This window comes from Myotis lucifugus, unplaced genomic scaffold (assembly GCF_000147115.1).
Source record: "Myotis lucifugus unplaced genomic scaffold, Myoluc2.0 scaffold_198, whole genome shotgun sequence".
In the NCBI taxonomy this organism is placed as follows: domain Eukaryota; kingdom Metazoa; phylum Chordata; class Mammalia; order Chiroptera; family Vespertilionidae; genus Myotis; species Myotis lucifugus.
This window is the reverse complement of record NW_005871246.1, coordinates 1,054,204-1,071,401: the sequence shown is the minus strand read 5'-3', so window position 1 is coordinate 1,071,401 and position 17,198 is coordinate 1,054,204. Positions and strand designations below refer to the sequence as shown.

The following is a 17,198-nucleotide window of genomic DNA, read 5'->3' as shown; positions in this document are numbered from 1 at the left end:
GGGAACCATCTACTTTGTCCAAATGTGGATAGTTTGTGCATGAAAGGGGCACCGCAGTCCGGGAGTCCCGGGCTAACCAGGGCAGCTTACTTGGGCAGAACACATTTGTATCGAATCATGTCTGTTTTATGGAGAAGGGGACTGGCTGTTTTCCCAGGAATCCCAGGCAGAGAGTCACGTGCTTACCTGCCCCACCCACCCGCAGCTTTGAGTCCCATCCCTGCACTTTTGAACCTATTGTTCCCTGTACATACACACAGCGTGGCTTTGTGCCTGGTCTGGAGCGGCCCGAGGCTGGAGAGCTGCTCACTCCAGATTAGAGGTCAATGCCAAGAGCAGGGACTTCGCCCTCCCCATGTGCCCTCACCTGCTCCCCCGGCTCACAGCAGGCCTGCCTCCCTGTCCCGCTCACCTCACTGTTTACCAGATCAAAGCACAGTGACCCCAGGGGCCTGGCCGCAGTGAAGGCCACTTGTCCCGGTGCACCCATCCCTAAGCCAAACCAAGTGTCATCCCAGAAGCCAGGGCGGGCCTGGGTTGAAATTTAACTACCAGGGCTCATGGTTTGGGTGAGTTTTTACAATAAGAAGTGGGTCCAATCCACTCCACCGGTTTCCCAGTCAAAGCGAGGATAGCAGGAAAGACCCTCTCTTTATTGGGCTCCGCGGGGACAGACCCAAGATGCTCAGGACCCCGATGCTGGGCAGGAACCATGCGAAGTCCTCAGGCTTCTCCGTCTTGGCCAAGCAGGCGTGGGGGGCTCTACGAAGCCATCGGCTGAGGCCTGAGCGATCGTGCTCCCAGGTGCCCTGTGCGCAGAGAAGTAGGAATAACGCTTGTAAGTAGAATTTCTTAGTATCCTCCAGTTTCCCCAAATGCAATTAGACTTTTAGCTAATTTTAGGGTGTCTTTCAGAATGAAGGCAGCCTGGAGCCAGAAGGCTTGGGTTCAGATTTCCGCTCCGTCTCTTTTCCTGTGGGCGACCTTAGACGAGTTCTTTAACCTGATTCACCCGTGGGGGGAGGAGGGGGGCGGTTGGAGGGCCAGAGGCTTGGAACGAGACAGGCACCTCTTCCCCAAGATAAGCTGTTATTATAAAACATCCAGCCTCGAAGGATCAAATGAGCCAGTTATCAGACCTTCAAACCTCCCCAGCAGAGAACATTCTCGGCAAACAGGCAGTAAGTACACCCACCCACTCTGTCCAGGGACTGCCCGCTCTGTCCGCCTCACTCCAGCATTTGCGTGCTTAATGCTCTGTGAACTTGGATGCATCCTTTCCACTTTCTGGGTCTCAGATTCTCCCTCTCTCAGAAAAAGGGCCTGCATTGAGGGCTGATAAGGTGGCTTCTGATGTAAATAGTCCACACTTCCCAGGACTGGGTAGTTCACAGAGCCCGGGCCTCAGAGACAGTCGGTCCTGGGGCCAGGCAGTGGTGACACCTGTCTGCAGGGGGAGCTGGGCGGTGTCCTCATCTATACAATGGGATGACTCGGTGTCGCACGGGGCTGCATCGAGATGAACTGGTGCGTGGAAAGCCCCGCACACCCAGGCTCTCAGTGAGCACTGTTAGTTCTTCCCCATGAGTCTGTGGGTCCACCCTGAGGACGATGCTGAACTCTGTCTCGAAACCACAGGGCATTTTAGAGGAGCACTCCAGGCTCCACTGGGGTTCTGCCAGGCCAGAACTCAGGCCGTGAAGCGAGGGCAGGCAGCCTGGGCCGTGCCGGACCGCACGCCCTGGGTAAGCCCGGGCTCAAGCTTTGAGAGGACTGTGGTGCTCAGGAGCTGCTATAGGCCTCCGAGAGCAGGGAACTCACGGAGTCCTCCAGGACGAGGGTGGCACAGAGATGGAAACCAAAGTCACCAGGATGCACTTCAAGCTCCCAACCAGCAGGGGCTGGGATGGAAGCCTGGTCCCACCCCCAGCCCCAGTCCTTTCAGTTACCCCCACTCAGAGTGGGGTGCCCAGACCAGCCGCCGCAGCACCACCGGGGAGCTTGCGAGAAATGAGGAACCTCAGGCCCCACCCCAGACTTACCTGAGATTTCAAACCATAAGCAGCATATTCACTCACAGAGAAGACCCTCCCGCAGGTCCCCCTCCGCCCCGATTCCCAGAGTGCTTTGCAGTGCAGCCACCTGAGCTTTCCCCATGCACAGAGAAACCTATCCATGCATCACAAAACTTTCCAAAAAGCAAAAAGTACTGCACTGCGCATGCTTATCTGCATTTGGTTTTCTTTCTTAGCTGTACACATCTCCACACTGTCTCTCAGTAACTGTCCTCTCTGAGTGCTTAGTTCAACCATTAAGAGCCTCAGACCACGTGGATGGAATCTTGGCCTCACCACTTTGTGGATGCCAGCCCCTCGGCACGTTTCTTACCCGCTCAGAGCCTCAGTTTTCTCACCTGTAAAAGGTGAGTAATAAGCCCGTGGGTGTGGCTCAGTGGTTGAGCATTAACCCATGTACCAGGAGGTCACGGTTTGATTCCGGTCAGGCCACATGCCCGTGTTGCAGGCTCAATCCCCAGTAGGGGGCGTGCCAGAGGCAGCTGATGGATGATTCTCATCATTGATGTTTCTATCTCTCTCTCCCTCTCCCTTCCTCTCTGAAATCAATAAAAATATATTAAAAGAAAGAAAAGAAAAGAAAGGCTTGTACCAGTGCTTGGCATCTTGTGAGAACTCTCTGAGCACTGTTATTATCGTCATGGGCCATCATATGCATGTCCCTGTATTTAGCCATTACCCTGTTGGGAGACATTGATGGTGTTCAATTTTTAATTCATACAAACCATACTCTCCCATATCTTTCACACGTGTGCAGGACAGAATAACAAAGTAACTGTATCGAGTATCGAGTGCCTAAATCGGTTTATGCTGTATTTATGCTGTAGTTTTCAAACACTGTTTTGTTTATTGGGATTTGGCAAAACATTTCATTTGTGGGGGAAAGAACACTTGCTACTAAAGAACACTTGCTACTAAAAATGATTGAGAATCGCTAGTGGTGTGGTCCCAAGAGAGTCAGAGTTATGAAATGTTCAGAAATAATTAGGGACCATGTTTCAGTGTGTGTGTGAGCTACCTTTTACCAGCAGCGGGCATCTCTTCCGAAGTCTGTGATCAGTGACTGTCGTGTTGGTAGCTTAAGTTGGCCCTGGAGGGAGTATCCCCCGTGGTAATCAACAAGCCTTCCACCTCAGAGCTTCTTCTCCCCGGCTGAGCTGGTCACTAACCTTCAGCAGCACACTAGTGCGTGCTCTCAAACATTTAACAAGCCGTTCTTGCTCATTTGTCTGCAGGGCTTGGGTTCGGCTCACCCTGGCTGGGCTGGGCTCCAAGCTGGGTCGTCGGATCTGTTCAACATGCCTCTCATCCTTCCTGCACATGGGCCAACCTGGGACCCACGGGAGGAGCTCAGTGAACACTTACTGAACGGTTTAAGTGGCGTCACTCCTTTGCAGGCTGTGATGGGCAACACCTTTTCCTCGGTGGCAGGGACGGTGTCCACGCCGAGGTTTCATCGTTGGCGGCCCCTTCAGCCTTCATGAAATGTCACAAATGCACCCTAAAGACCTCCACTCTTCTGCACCTTGCATCTCTGTGTGGGGGGCAGCTGAGTCCCCGGTCAGGGGAGGCTGCCTCTGTGGCACTTAGCTGCTCCCGTGTCTGTCCATGCTAAGGGTCATGCAGCCATGTAAATCCCCGTTTTCCCTTAGGGAGGATGGGTGTGAACATAACAGTGCATGGCAGTGTGTGTTAAATGTCGATTCCCATCAGACACAATCATGGTTTATGCAGCTCAGAGGGCTTTGGGAGAGAACAGACAATGGAAGACCAGGCACTTCGGGTACAGATCTGGGTTAGAGCAGAAGGAGGCTGAACAAAGGACACCAGACAAAGGCGAGGCCAATTATCCGGCTCTGAGTCTGCTGTCATCCTTTCATCATCAGGAACTGGAGAGGCAGAGCGCTGGACAGATGCAGGGTGCCCGGGCCGCTCTTTTTCTCAGCCCAGCCAGTCATTGCTTTAGGGCACTGGGCAGAGTGGGAGCTAACATGGATTCCACAACCTGCTGTTATTATATACTACTAGAGGCCTGGTGCATGAAATTTGTGCACTCGGCGGGGGGCGTGGTCCCTCAGCCTGGATTGCAAGAGGGTGCAGGCCAGGCTGAGGGACCCCACCGGTGCACGATTGGGGCTAGGGAGGAACGCGGGAGGTTGGCCAGCAGGGAGGGACTGCTGGAGGGCTCCAGGACATGTCCGGCCCATCTCACTCAGTCCTGATCTGCCAGACCCCAGCAGCGAGCTAACCTAACAGTCAAAGCATCTGCCACCTGGTGGTCAGTGCAAGTCATAGCGAGCAGTTGAGTGGCCTTAGCATATCATTAGCATACTAGAGGCCCGGTGCACAAAAATTTGTGAACACGAGTGGGTCCCTCAGCCCGGCCTGTGCCCTCTTGCAGTCTGGGGCCCCTCGGGGGTCCCTTCCCCTGGCTGCTGGCACCAGTTTTCCTCCGACGCCTGGAACCCAGGCCTTCACTCTTCGCTGGGAAGGGCCCGGGCCCCGGGGGCATGGCAAAAGCCAGCACGGCGCGCGCGGGCCCCAGAGGCATGGCGGAGTGTCTGCATCAGGGGGGCTCTCTAACCCCACCAGCCACCCTGGTCTCTGACCAGCATTTGGTCTGAGAGGGTCCCTGCCACCGGCACCACTCGTGTGCTCCACCAGGGGGCAGTGTGCTCCCCATGACCCTGAACTCTCAGAGCAGAGATTCCCATTTTGCCCACCCCTGGCCCCAGGAGAGCCAGGACACAAAACCACAGAATTAACTTCTTACCCAGATTCACTCACCGCACACGGGCCCTGGGGGCGTGGCGGAGGCTGGCGCGGCGGGCTTCCCTTTTTGCTCTTCGCTCACCAAGCCGGCCTTTGCTCGCTGCTCCTGCTCGGGGCCAGCCAGCTTCGCTCCGTCGCTTGGCGCCTACGTATGCAAATGAACCGCCATCTTTCTTGGCAGTTAATTTGCATATCACCCTGATTAGCCAATGGGAAGTGTAGCGAAGGTACAGTCAATTACCCTTTTTGTTTTTTATTAGATAGGATTACACTTTGACTGGTTGAACGGCCAACTGGTTGACCAGACACAGCATATTAGGCTTTTACTATATAGGATTATTCTTGTTCTTACAGATGAGGCTGTGTGTGGGGGGTGGGGGGGGTGGGGAGGTGTCAACAGGGAGAAGGTAAATAACATACCCAATAACTCAAGTGGCTCATTTGGTCACAAATGTGTCTTTCCCCCTACATAATGGTAAAAACTTTAACACAAAATTAATTATCAATGCAAACAGGCTCACTGAGGCCAGTGCAGCAACAGGATCTCCTTCTCTCCCTCTCTGTCCCCAGTGCATCCCCTTTGGAAGGGCCCAGCCTCCAAGCCCGGGGGCTCCCGGCAGTCCCCCATCAACATCCGCTGGAGGGACAGTGTTTATGACCCCGGGCTGCACCCTCTCCGGGTCTCCTATGACGCCGCGGCCTGCCGCTACGCCTGGAACACCGGCTACCTCTTCCAGGTGGAATTTGACGACGCCATCGAGGGCGCAGGTGAGCCTGGAGTGGGATTTGAGGCTTTTCTCTTCTCCTGTCACATCCTACGAGCGGGGTCAGGGACTTAGCAGAGAAGGGCCTGAGAGCCTTAAGTATGAAGTCTGGGGACAAGGAACAGCACGGTGGCGGCAGAAACAGGATGAATTCTCAATGGCTCTCTGTGGGGACAGGGATGCTTATGTTACAGATTATAATGCCAACCACACGGTTCTGCTGGGGACAAAACTATGAATGAAGTTAAGTCCCTTCCTTCTGGGTTACGTTGCAGGGACTGGGGAGGAAGAAACTCTAAGCAAATGAAAACACAAATATATGGCCCATCAGAGAGGAAACCAGAGAAGGGCCGAGGAGGGGGCTTGGAAGGAGAGGAGGAGGGAATGGCATCTGGAGCCTGGTCACCTCGCTGGTTCTTAGGGGAGACGGGTGGCCAGCAGACACTGAGCTGGCTGAGGTTTTACATGAACACCCAGCTGCCAAGAGGAAGGGGAGCGGAGGGGGACGGGGTGGAGGTTGTGGGATGATGGAGAGCTGAGGGGCAGGTGGGCAGGGTGGCGGGAGAGAAGCCCCCAAAGCCACCGTCCCTTTCTGGGGCCCCGCGCTCCATGAACCAGCTCATTAAATCCTCGCCAGGATGCTCGGGAGTTAGGGATGGCTACTCCGTCAGGCTGGGGCTGCTCCTTCTACCTCCAAACTCATCAGGATTGTAAGCTTGATTATGCCGCACATCCATGTTCTTTCTGGGAATGGAGAGTATTTGTACATGCCAGGTGGAGGGTGCCCCTGTGACCAGCCCCCAGTGAAAACCTTGGGCACCAAGTCTCCCGTGGGCATCCCTGGTAGACAACACTTCGCCCGTGTTGTCACAGCTCATTGCTGGGGGGTCAGCGCGTCCCTGTGACTCCACCAGAGAGGACACTGGAAGCTGGCGCCTGGTCTCCGGTCATCGCCGGGGGCACCTTTTCCCTTTGCAGATTTTGCTTGGATCCTCTCTCTGTAATAAATCCAACCCTCAGGGGCACTTCTCAGGTGCGATTCCCCAAATGCAAGGAATGAGAACCCTAACTCTGGCCAATATAAGCAAAGAGGAACTGCTCGGAAGGCTAGGCCTAGCTGGAAGAAGAGGAGGGAAGGTGGATACGCAGATCTTGGAAAGCACAGGCACCAGGCCAGCTCCGGGCGCCGGGAGCAGGGGTTCTGCATTTATTTACTTAGCACACCAACTGTTTTTCTGCCCTTGTTGGTCTGTTCCGAGTTCAAATTCCCAAGGAGCAACTAAAATGGGCTTTTCAGGAATATGGTTTGTATTAATTTTAAACATTTTATGCAGCCACTTGAAAAGATTAAATAAAGAATAATAGTTCCTGAACTTTTGCTTGGTTAATAGTTGTGTGATACATATTCTAATAAGACTGAGAAAAACAGATATGGATGTAGATGAGCTCATAATCCTCCTATATAATTTTTATGTGTAGCTATGAGTCTGGCTGATATCTATAAACAGATTTCTTTTCCTTTAAGTTTTAAAATATAAAAAAACTTCAAAGGTTACTTGGGACTTTTGTATGAATAGAGTTAAGATACATTTGAAAAAGTAATTCAGATTCCCAGAGGGAAAGGTCTGGTGGCTGAGCTTGGCACTTACCCAGTTCTCGGTCAGTGGGGAACCCAGCACCCTGACCCATGTCCTCACCAAGACCACATGCTCAGGTGCTATTTCTGGAAGGGGAGGCTATGCTGTACAGACAAGCAAACACCCTCTTTAAAAAGCACCACTATGACAGCACACAAACAGGCTCCACTGTGGGAGTGCTGGGGTCCTCATTCTATGCAAGAAGAAATGGAGGCTCGGAGGGAAGTGACTCATCAAGATCTAGTGGCAGGGAAGGAGGAGGGTCCTGGTTCAAGGCCAAGTCCTGCTGGTTCTAACGCCCCCGCCAGTCGTTGACTGGCTCCTTCTCCTTGTCAGGGGCTTCACAAACTTAAATATTCCTTGTAACAGCCGAGTGAGACAAATATTATTCCCCATTTGACAGATGAGAAACACAGGGCTCAGATCCACAGCAGGAGGTCACAGAGCCCGCACAGCGAGAGTCTCTGCTCTCCGCAGAAGGGAATTTCAGGAGCACGAATCCTCTGTGGAAGGAACCTGCAGCCGATGCCCACAGGGTTCAGGCATGAAGCCAGAGGTGCTAACCGCACGCAGGGGAGGAAAGGGCTAGCACACGGGAGGAATGTGGTCCTGTCAGTCCCCAGGAGAGCCAGCAGCCAGCTCAGGGTCCAGGTGGGCTCCTGGCTCAAGCCCAGCCAAGCCGTGTCCAGCGTGCTCACCCCAGCGGGAGGGCCAGGGGCAGTGAGGTCAGCCTGCGCTCCTGTCTCTCACCTACCAGCAAGAAGACGCCCACACCCAGACCCTCCTGACAGGTGGAACAGGGAATCTCCTCGGTGTTCCAAGGCCCTGATGGCTTATATTATATTTTTATTTGGGTGTCTCACAGCATGGGTGCCTTGGAGCCTAGTTGCTCCTGTGTCCCAGGGGAGTTCAGGGTCAGAGTTTAGGCTGGGAAACTAGACTATTACAGGTGACAATCATCCCCAGAATCACAAGTCAAGGCCTCTTTTTGGTCAGGAATTTCAGTGTCTTGAATTTTTTTTTTAAATATATTTTATTGATTTTTTACAGAGAGGAAGGGAGAGAGATAGTTAGAAACATCGATGAGAGAGAAACATCGATCAGCTGCCTCCTGCACATCTCCTACTGGGGCTGTGCCCGCAACCCAGGTACATGCCCTTGACCGGAATCGAACCTGGGACCTTTCAGTCCGCAGGCCGACACTCTATCCACTGAGCCAAACCGGTTTCAGCAGTGTCTTGAATTTTTACCCAAAGCTTGAATCATAGGAGTGGGCGTGGCCAGTCCCAGCTACCCTTTCTCTGACTTCAGTGATTGGTTCAGGGGTGGGCATGTGACTCAAGCCAAGCCAATGAGAGCCAAAGAGTTTTTCTTGGAAATGTTAAAAAAAGAACCTCTCTTTCTGCTAAGGTTGTGCTGAGGCCAGCTGTCAGGCTGCATCTGTGAGTCTTCATGGCAGAGCAAAGTCAAGAGATGGATAACAATTGAGGCCGGAGGCCATTGTCAGAGCCTCTAACTGCAGATCTGCCTGGAGCCAAACCAGCTGCTGGACTATTCAATCTCTTTTTTGCCTCAGTCAGTTTGATTGATCTTTCAGTCACTTATTTTCAAGAGTCCTAATACAAGTAAACAAACAAAAAGTGACTAGATTAAGAGAGAAGAAATAGAAGGGAGGCAGCTGGAGAATCACCAGTTTCAGTCCTTTTAATCTTTGCTCAAATGTAATTCAGCTGTAGGCTGGGTCTGTGCAATGATCTGTTTAACTTAACCCAGAGAGATTATTAGTAAGAGCATCATGCTTTAAGACTCTCAGACCTGTCTGGGAAGCCAGGCCCACGTAAACCTGGCCCTTCTGAGTACAGTGGGGCCTTGACTTACGAGTTTAATTCGTTCTGTGACGGAGCTCGTAACTCAAATTACTCGTAGTCAAATCTTAAAGTGAACGAGTGAGACACGTGATGCTGGGCTGATGTGGCGTTCACTGTGATGTTCGCTGCGCCAACTAGTGGTGGGGTATCTGAAGCTGGCTCATAACCCGAATTTTAGCTCGCAACTCAAAGCAAAAAAATCGGCCTAGAGACGGCTCGTATCTCTAAAAACTCGTTAGTTGGGACACTCGTAAGTCAAGGCCCCACTGTATATGGAGTCCTGGTAAATGTTTAGCAACTGGCCTGCTGGGGTGTGGGTTGTGGGATGGAGATGGGGGAGACAAGAAGCCATAATTTGTAGTGTTTGCCACTTCCCGTGGTGTAAATACTCCTGCACTGCCCGCCTATTTCAAGCTCCAGTGCAAAGTCATTGACATGATTTAGAAAGAGACGCACACAGTTCCCAGGAGCCGGTATGAGCTTGTCCCACACGTCACTCTCTTGTTCTTTCTTCTCTTCAGTCCCTGCTGCCTCAGATCTTATTTTTGCTCTCATTTTTGCACGGCATTCATTGTATTGGTTAAGACTTCCTTTGTGTTGCATGTGGCAGAAACTCAACTCAAACTGGCTTAAGCAAAGAAGAGGAAAACTTATTGGCTTAAATTCCCCTCTCAGCTCTGCTTTCCCCTAGTGGGTTCCATTTCCCCTGGAATGGGGCAAGGATGGTGGCCCTATAGACCCTCCCAAAAGAGCAGCACAAAGGGACAGCCCATGTCTCTGTCCCAGCAACAGCAGCATCAGCCTCAGGGCTGGTTGCCATGGCCGTGCTTCTGTCACTCATTTTGGGTAAACCAATCACAGTGACTCTGTGATTCTCTGTGATTGGCTGCCTTGGAGCAAGGTGAGGTCAGAGTGGAGGACCACAGGGGTGCTTTCCCAGAAGTGAGGTGAGGCTGGAGAGGCGCAGTGCTGTCTCCACTGGGCCTGACATCCTTGCTCTTGACCCTGAGCTGACCTTGGCTCACCCCTTTTCCTCATTGCTCTCAAAGCCCAAGGCTTTTGCACCCATTATTGCAGCCAGGCCTCTACATTGACCTGGCCGTGACCCCCACATTTTGGCTCCTCCACCACCTTCTCAATCTGGTTCAAAGGGACCCCACCCTGCCACAGACCGAAAGAATTATCTGGGTCTCTCTCCCCGGCCACATAAATTAGTTGGATAATTCCCCCTGTGGCTCATGTCCACACAGGCCAATCTGGTTTTACTTTACTTGTTATTTTCTCCAAAACCCAGTTTCCCTCTTCTTTCTTTCCTACTCAATTTCCCAGGCTCCCACACCCATCTCTATAGCTCCCTTTCCAGCCTCTAGCCCCCACCTTTTCAGATGATCTGTCTTCTCCGTTCACCTCTATTGGATATCGGGAGCCGTGGGAGGAAAGGAAATGGAAAACACAGCTGAAAGACGAGAAGTACTAAAAAAAAAAAAAAAAAAAAAAAAAAATTTTTGTAGCAAGAAATGAAGATTAATGAGATTCTCCCACAATTAAAAGAGAACAAACCCTGGATGTACTAAAAGGACAAACCCTGGATGTACTAAAAGGAAGTGCTCCACGAGCAAGGGAGGAAGTGAGTGGAGAAGGCGCTCGGGGTAGAGTAATTCTGCATAAAATGTGATCCCTTAGGTTGGGTAACACCAACAGGCGGGAGCCAAAAACTCAAAGCGAAACACAACTGGGAGGCCAAGGACATTTTCCGTCAGCGTGGAAGGTTCCAGCAGTGCTTCCAGCGGGTGAGGGACACAAGTGCTCGGAGAGGAACGCCAGCCAGCGAGGGTGAATAACAGAGGTGGAGGCAGGGGCTCCTTCCAAGGAATGTGAGTGGTGCTGAGGCCCAGGACGAAGGGGCTGGTGGAGCCATGAAGGACTTTACAGGAAGGGGGAGAGACCCCTGCCGTCAAACCCATTAAGCGCCTCACACATGAAAGAAGACCCCTTGAGCCAGCGCCGCGATCCTTCGCGTGATGAGTGACAGCGCCGGTTCCACCTGATGGGCATGTTTAGTGCAGAAAATGTATCCGAGGTCCAGGTTCCAAGGCCGGGGGTAGACCCCTGCTGAGCAGACCCTGTTGCTTGGCTGTGACCACTCAACGTGCTAATCGGGGAACAGTTGTCTAGGCATTTAATTCTCACAAATCCCAAGAGAGGTAAATATTTCCACTTATTGGAAGAGGATACCCACATCCAATAGTCAAACCCAGGGCTGTTTCCAAAACCTCCTCCCTCCCTCCCACCACATGAAAAAGCCGGTGCATCTGTTCTTGCTGACAGTGCGGGGCCTGACTCCAGGACGCTAGAGGCCCTGCTGTCCCCCATCCCACCCTTAGCTGAGGGGAGCGAGTAGAGCAGCAGATGGCTTCCATGCCTCTGTCTTCCTTGCCAGGTCCGTCTTCTTTGGGGGGACAGGGTCCTGGGCTGCCCCTCCAGCACCCAATTGGCACCTCATCCTACTCTTCAAGGGTGGGGTGACAGCATGGGGTTGAGGGGCTCACTCTCAAGTTGAAAAAATACAGGGTGTGAGGCCGAGTTCCTCCGCTTACCATCTGGGTGGCGTGAACATGTCACCTACCCTCTCTGACCCTCGGTCTCCTCTGTGAACTGAAGCTCTGACTCCGTTGGCTGTGGGAAGAGTAGAAGAGGATCCGTGTGACGCGCTTAGCTCCATGGCCGAGAATCAAGCACTTGGTCAGGGATAGCTTGGCCTACTGTGGTGCCTTCCAAATGAGATGGTCAAGCAAGGCCTGGCTGTGTGCTCGTTTACTGTCTGCCACTAGAGGGAGCACGGAGAAGGCAGAGGAGCTGCCCCAGGCGGAGTCTGGCTCTCTGACCACCGAGGCCTCTGTGTTTGCATCACCAGTGGGCAGATGGAGGGCAAACGGAAACCTCGAGCCTGGAGGCTCCACCGGGACTTGCAAGCAGCCTTCCTGAAAGGTCACTCACTCGCAAGGACAGTAATCGGCAGCGAAGGCAACAGGCACTGAAGCCACAGCCTAACATCCTTTTGACATGGAAGTGAATCTTAAGTCATTTCTAAAGTGGGGCCAATCACAGCCTTTGTCCTCTAGACGACAATTGATACCTGTCCCCGCTGCCAAGTGATCCCGGCTGGCCCTCGTTCACCATTGCAGAATCAGCGGCTGGCGCACACGCAGGTGGTGAGCGTGTGCTTGCTCCTGGAGTGAACGTGTGACCTGCACACCCATGTGATTTCCACGTTTGCAGACTTCACTTCCATTAGGTGGAGTCTTCAGGTGTAGCCACAAGGGGGCTGCCGGGAGCATCTGGGGCTCCCCCGGACAGGCAGGTGGGGCCTGGAGAGGGGTCTGGCACTCAGCAGCAAGAACTGCTTTGCCATCTCTCCATGCAGGACCCAATTCCCAGGGACCCCTCCGCTGGCTGGGCGCCTGCAGTGAGGCATGAGCTAGTGGTCCTAAGATTATGCAGAGGGGAGGGGGTCCTGGAGGGGAGGGAAAGCCGTGCTGTCAGGAAGGGGCCTGTGGCTGCAGGTCAGAAGACGACACCTTTGCCTGGGATGAAAGACTGTGATTATCTCACTCATCCGGGGGGCAGTTATTTTTCCCTGCAAATGTGGAAATTGGCAGTCTGGTTCCTAAAACCATATACTTTCCATCGTCATTTAAAAATGAAGATGTATTTTATCTGCTACCTTACTTACCTACTGGTCCTGGATATGGGTCCTTTTGGAGGTTGGGGGAAGTGTGATTCTCCACCCACGGGAATAATAATTCCCACCTAGGAAAACGCTCTGCCCTCTGGGACCCACGAGTCCACGGCACTCCCAACCCCCTGCAGCCAGTCCCTGTGATGGTCGCTTCCTCCTCCCGCTCTCCCACCCTCTCGCCTCCCCTCCCCCACTGCTCCCTGCACTCGTCATTTCCTCTTCCCTGGCATTCTTCCACACTCTGATCACACCGTCCTCCCAGCTCCCCCACATCTGGAGTGCGGGCGAGGCTGAAGAGGGATGTGGCGAGTCTGCACCCCGGCTGGTGCCAACAGTGCTCCACTGAGCAGGAATCGCCTGGGAAATGGGCGATCCTCTGAGGACCCTCTGAAACCCTGTCATGCTGTTAACGCCCACGTGGCCCACGTGGTCCCGAGCCTGCTCTCCGTCTCCATCACTAGGCACGCAGCTGTTCCCTGGTGCTGCCACAGAAGCACCCAGGAATCAAACGTACTTGTTCCGTATCAGAGGTTACAACTGTAACCCTGCATTACAGCAGCGCAGGCCGCTTTCTCTTGGCAAGTCCTTACTAAGCACTCACTGTGGGTGGAAATGCGCTGAGTCACAGAACCCTCCCAGAGGCGTCCTTGCTCACAAGCTCTCAAGTGAGGAAATACGTGGAAAGGTAAAGTGAAAGATAAACCAAGTCCTGGATGGAGAGGGGAGAATGTGAGTGCTGCCATTCCCCACCCCCCAGTCCCTTCGAGGAAGACATATCTGTGGGTCCCGAATCCTCCCAAGTCCCTGCTCAGGCCACAGGCGTGGCACCTGCTGCCCTCAGGGAGAGCCGCAGCCGGAGGGCCTAGCAACCACGCCTGCAAGGCTGGTGCAGAGCTGAGTGGGCCGCTGGGCTTCCCAGGGCTCTGAAAGGCAGAGAACCCGTGGTTGTGTGTGGCATGTTGGAAAGAGGAGGAGGAGGAGAAGGAGGAGGGGGAGGAGGAGGAGGAGGAGGAGGGGGAGGAGTGGGGGAGAAGGAGGGCTGTGTGTGGCTGGGGAGAGGACGGGAAGGAGATGGTGGGTGAGAATGGAAAGGGGCAAGAAAGAGCTTTGAAAGGAGCCCCGGTGGAGGCCTTGGAAGGTGAATTCAAGGCCTTTCTGAAGGAGATGCTGAGTAGATTCCTGTGACACTCAGGAGAGCCAACCGCAGAGACTGTCGTTCTTCAGGGCTCATAATGTGATCGAAAACAAGGTCAATGGCAAGGGCACACAGCCTCCGGCACCCAGCTGTGCTCGGGTTCCTCTGCTCCAGGGTGGTGGACGCCCAGCCCACATGAAAGGTGGTTTCTCCCGCACGCCTACCCGTGCTGAGGTTAGAGTCAGGCCGGGAGTTGAGGAATCAAACTGGAGCAAATCTTGCATGATGCATCCATTTTTAAAGACCAGAACATTCAAAGTCTGTGGTGAAGGCTCCCCTACTTAGCCACTGCCAGCACCTACCCCTTTGCACCCCACCCCATTTGCACTGCTCCCTCCTCCCCGGACACTCCAACCATCCATCTGTGCCATCCTGGTGGCCTACTCCCTCTCCCTCCAGTTTAGGTCCCCCCAAAGCACTGAATCCGTGCCGGTCACAACACGCAGACCTGCTCATCCTCGTTAGCTGTCTGCCTGCCTCTCTGGATTCCCAGCTCCCGGGGGTCAGGATGACATCTGTATAATCCTCTGGAGATTCCCCAGTACTCAGCATAGGCTGTGGCACACTGTAGGAGCTCAGTGAATATTTGTTGAATGAATGAATGAATGATTTTTCCTCTTTTATGCATCTGTGGCTGACTGAGCCCCTTCTATTTTTAAAAAATATATTTTATTGATTTTTTAAAGAGCGAAAGGGAGAGGGATAGAGTGTTAGAAACATCAATGAGAGAGAAACATCAATCAACTGCCTCCTGCACACTCCCTACTGGGGATGTGCCTGCAACCAAGGTACATGCCCTTGACCGGAATCGAACCTGGGACCCTTGAGTCCGCAGGCTGACGCTCTATCCACTGAGCCAAACCGGTTAGGGCTGAGCCCCTTCTAAAAGACAATCTCTTAAGATAATGTTTATTCTTCAGTGTCTTTATGGGAAGGTCCTATCTTGGGAGAAACAGTGGCTGTTTCAGGTGACTGAAAATCTCTGCTTTGATGATAATGGTGATAAGCATTTTAATAAGAACAATAATACCAGTAATAATAACAGGAAGTGCTGCCTCCAGTTGAGACCTGATGGTGTTGGGGGCTGTGCTGGGGAGTGTTTTGTCAGCATCACTGTATTAGTTCCTCCGATGTTCTGATGAACTAGTGTCATTATCTTTTTCTTTTTTTAAATATATTTTTTATTGATTTCAGAGAAGGAGAGGAAGAGAGAGACAGAAACATCAATGATGACAGGGAATCATTGATCAGCTGCCTCCTGCACGCCCCCTGCTGGGGACCGAGCCCGCAACCTGGGCATGTGCCCCTGACCAAAATCGAACCTGGGACCCTTGAGTCCACAGGCCGACGCTCTATCCACTGAGCCAAACCAGCTAGGGCTAGTGTCATTATCTTTTAAAAGTGCCAAATCTGAGACACAGAAAGAGAAAACAACCCACGCAGAGCTGCACTGTGTGAAACCGGCTGTGAGCTCAAGTTTGTATGACTTTAAAACCGGAGCCGATAGGTGATGATCTCCGAGTTTAACTCCCAGGGAGTGATCTGGATTCCCTCATTCCGGGGTTCTGGGGTTGGGTTGTGACCCCCACACTGACAGTGTGCTGGTGCCTGCTGTGGCTCCCACTTGCCTGGGGGGGGGGCGGGTTGGGGGGGCGTTACAGAGAGCTTCCTGGTCTGGAGAACACACGGAAAACCTTTGACCTTGAACTTTACAGCTTCAGAATATTGGTTAAACCCCAGAGTGGCACCAAGGACCGGCTGCTCCTCGGTGATGTCGTGTTAGTTGCCGTTTTGACCAATTTGAATATCTCAAACGTCTCTTCATTTATTTTAAGCCTTAAAACAGCCGTGCCCAGCAAAAGCCTGCTCATCCTAGGAAAACCACCGACCTACAAATAGGTGGCTACTAACTGCCGCTGTTGTAAGCACAGAGACGGTCGTGTCTGGGACCAGCCAAGGGCAGCAGGGATCATCCTCCAACGTCATCTGTCTTCGGGGGGTTTGAAGGGTCTGGCAGTCGCGGATACAGCACCTGCTCATGGAGAAGTCTGCGGTGATGCACAGCCTCCTCTCTGTGGACAGACCCTGTCGATGGCAGAGCCTGGGGCCTGGGGGCTGGCAAGCTAAAGGCCCCTTTCTGTACTGGACTTGCCTTTTTTTAAAAAAAAATATATTTTATTGACTTTTACAGAGAGGAAGGGAGAGGGATAGAGAGAAACATCGATGAGAGAGAAACATTGACCAGCTGCCTCCTGCACACTCCCCATTGGGTATGTGCCCGAAACCAAGGTACATGCCCTTGACGGCAATCGAACCTGGAACCCTTGAGTCCGCAGGCCGACGCTCTATCCACTGAGCCAAACTGGTCAGGGCTGGGCTTGCCTTTTTAAAATGTTTTATTGAAGGGATACTTTTTGACACAGTGTTGTCACTAAGAAAAGTCATGCTGAGATTTTTAAAACCCAGGGCTGCAATCTGAAATCGGGCTCCTAACTTTCCTGGCCAGAAAAACCGCAGAGTTTGGCTTGAATCCTGCTACTCGAGCTGATGGTCTGAACCTTCAAGCAGGCCTGGGGTGAGGTCACTGGGTGACCTGGGGCAGGTGCCTTAACTCCCGAGTCAGTTTCCTCATCTTAAAAATGAGCTACTAGTACCTGCTGCGAGGAGGTCCCACTTTCCCTGGGGGAACCTGAAGCGCTTTGCACAATGCCCAGCAGTAGCAGGTGCTCGATAAATGCCGGCTTGTTAGGTGGTAGCTTCCAGCATGCACTCACTGCCCCTCAGGTGCTGACGGTACACAAGCTGCGGACGCTGCCCGCACAGCACCCAGGACACAGGAGACGCTGAGCAGTGAGAGCCTTTCCTCTTTAATCGGCTATTTCATCCCAGACAGAGACATGTCGATGGCTGCTGGGTTTTGTCTTTGAGCGCTTCCAAATTGCCAGGCATCGTGCTAAGACCTTTGTATTTACTGCATCACTTAATTCTTGCAGTGTCCTCCGAGTAAGCACTAGGGTCATCCCCATATTACAGATGGGGAAACTGAGGCTGGGAGCAATTCAGTAACTGGACCAAGATCACTCAGCTTGGAAGAGATGGTGCGGGCATCTGACTCCAGACCCTGCTCCCACAGAAAGGGAGACAAAAT

The 17,198-nt window shown here is 52.8% G+C and overlaps 1 protein-coding gene across 1 annotated transcript in view; it reads left to right on the top strand.

Annotated features, from left to right (window-relative positions):
* Positions 1-681: 681 nt before the first annotated feature.
* The window catches only part of CA5A (carbonic anhydrase 5A), a 31,062-nt gene continuing 14,545 nt past the window's right edge, over positions 682-17,198 (top strand). The window contains exons 1-2 of the mRNA XM_006097333.3: positions 682-838; positions 5,418-5,615. Of these exons, the coding sequence (XP_006097395.1) occupies positions 682-838; positions 5,418-5,615 (355 nt within the window). The remainder of the gene's footprint in view (positions 839-5,417; positions 5,616-17,198) is intronic.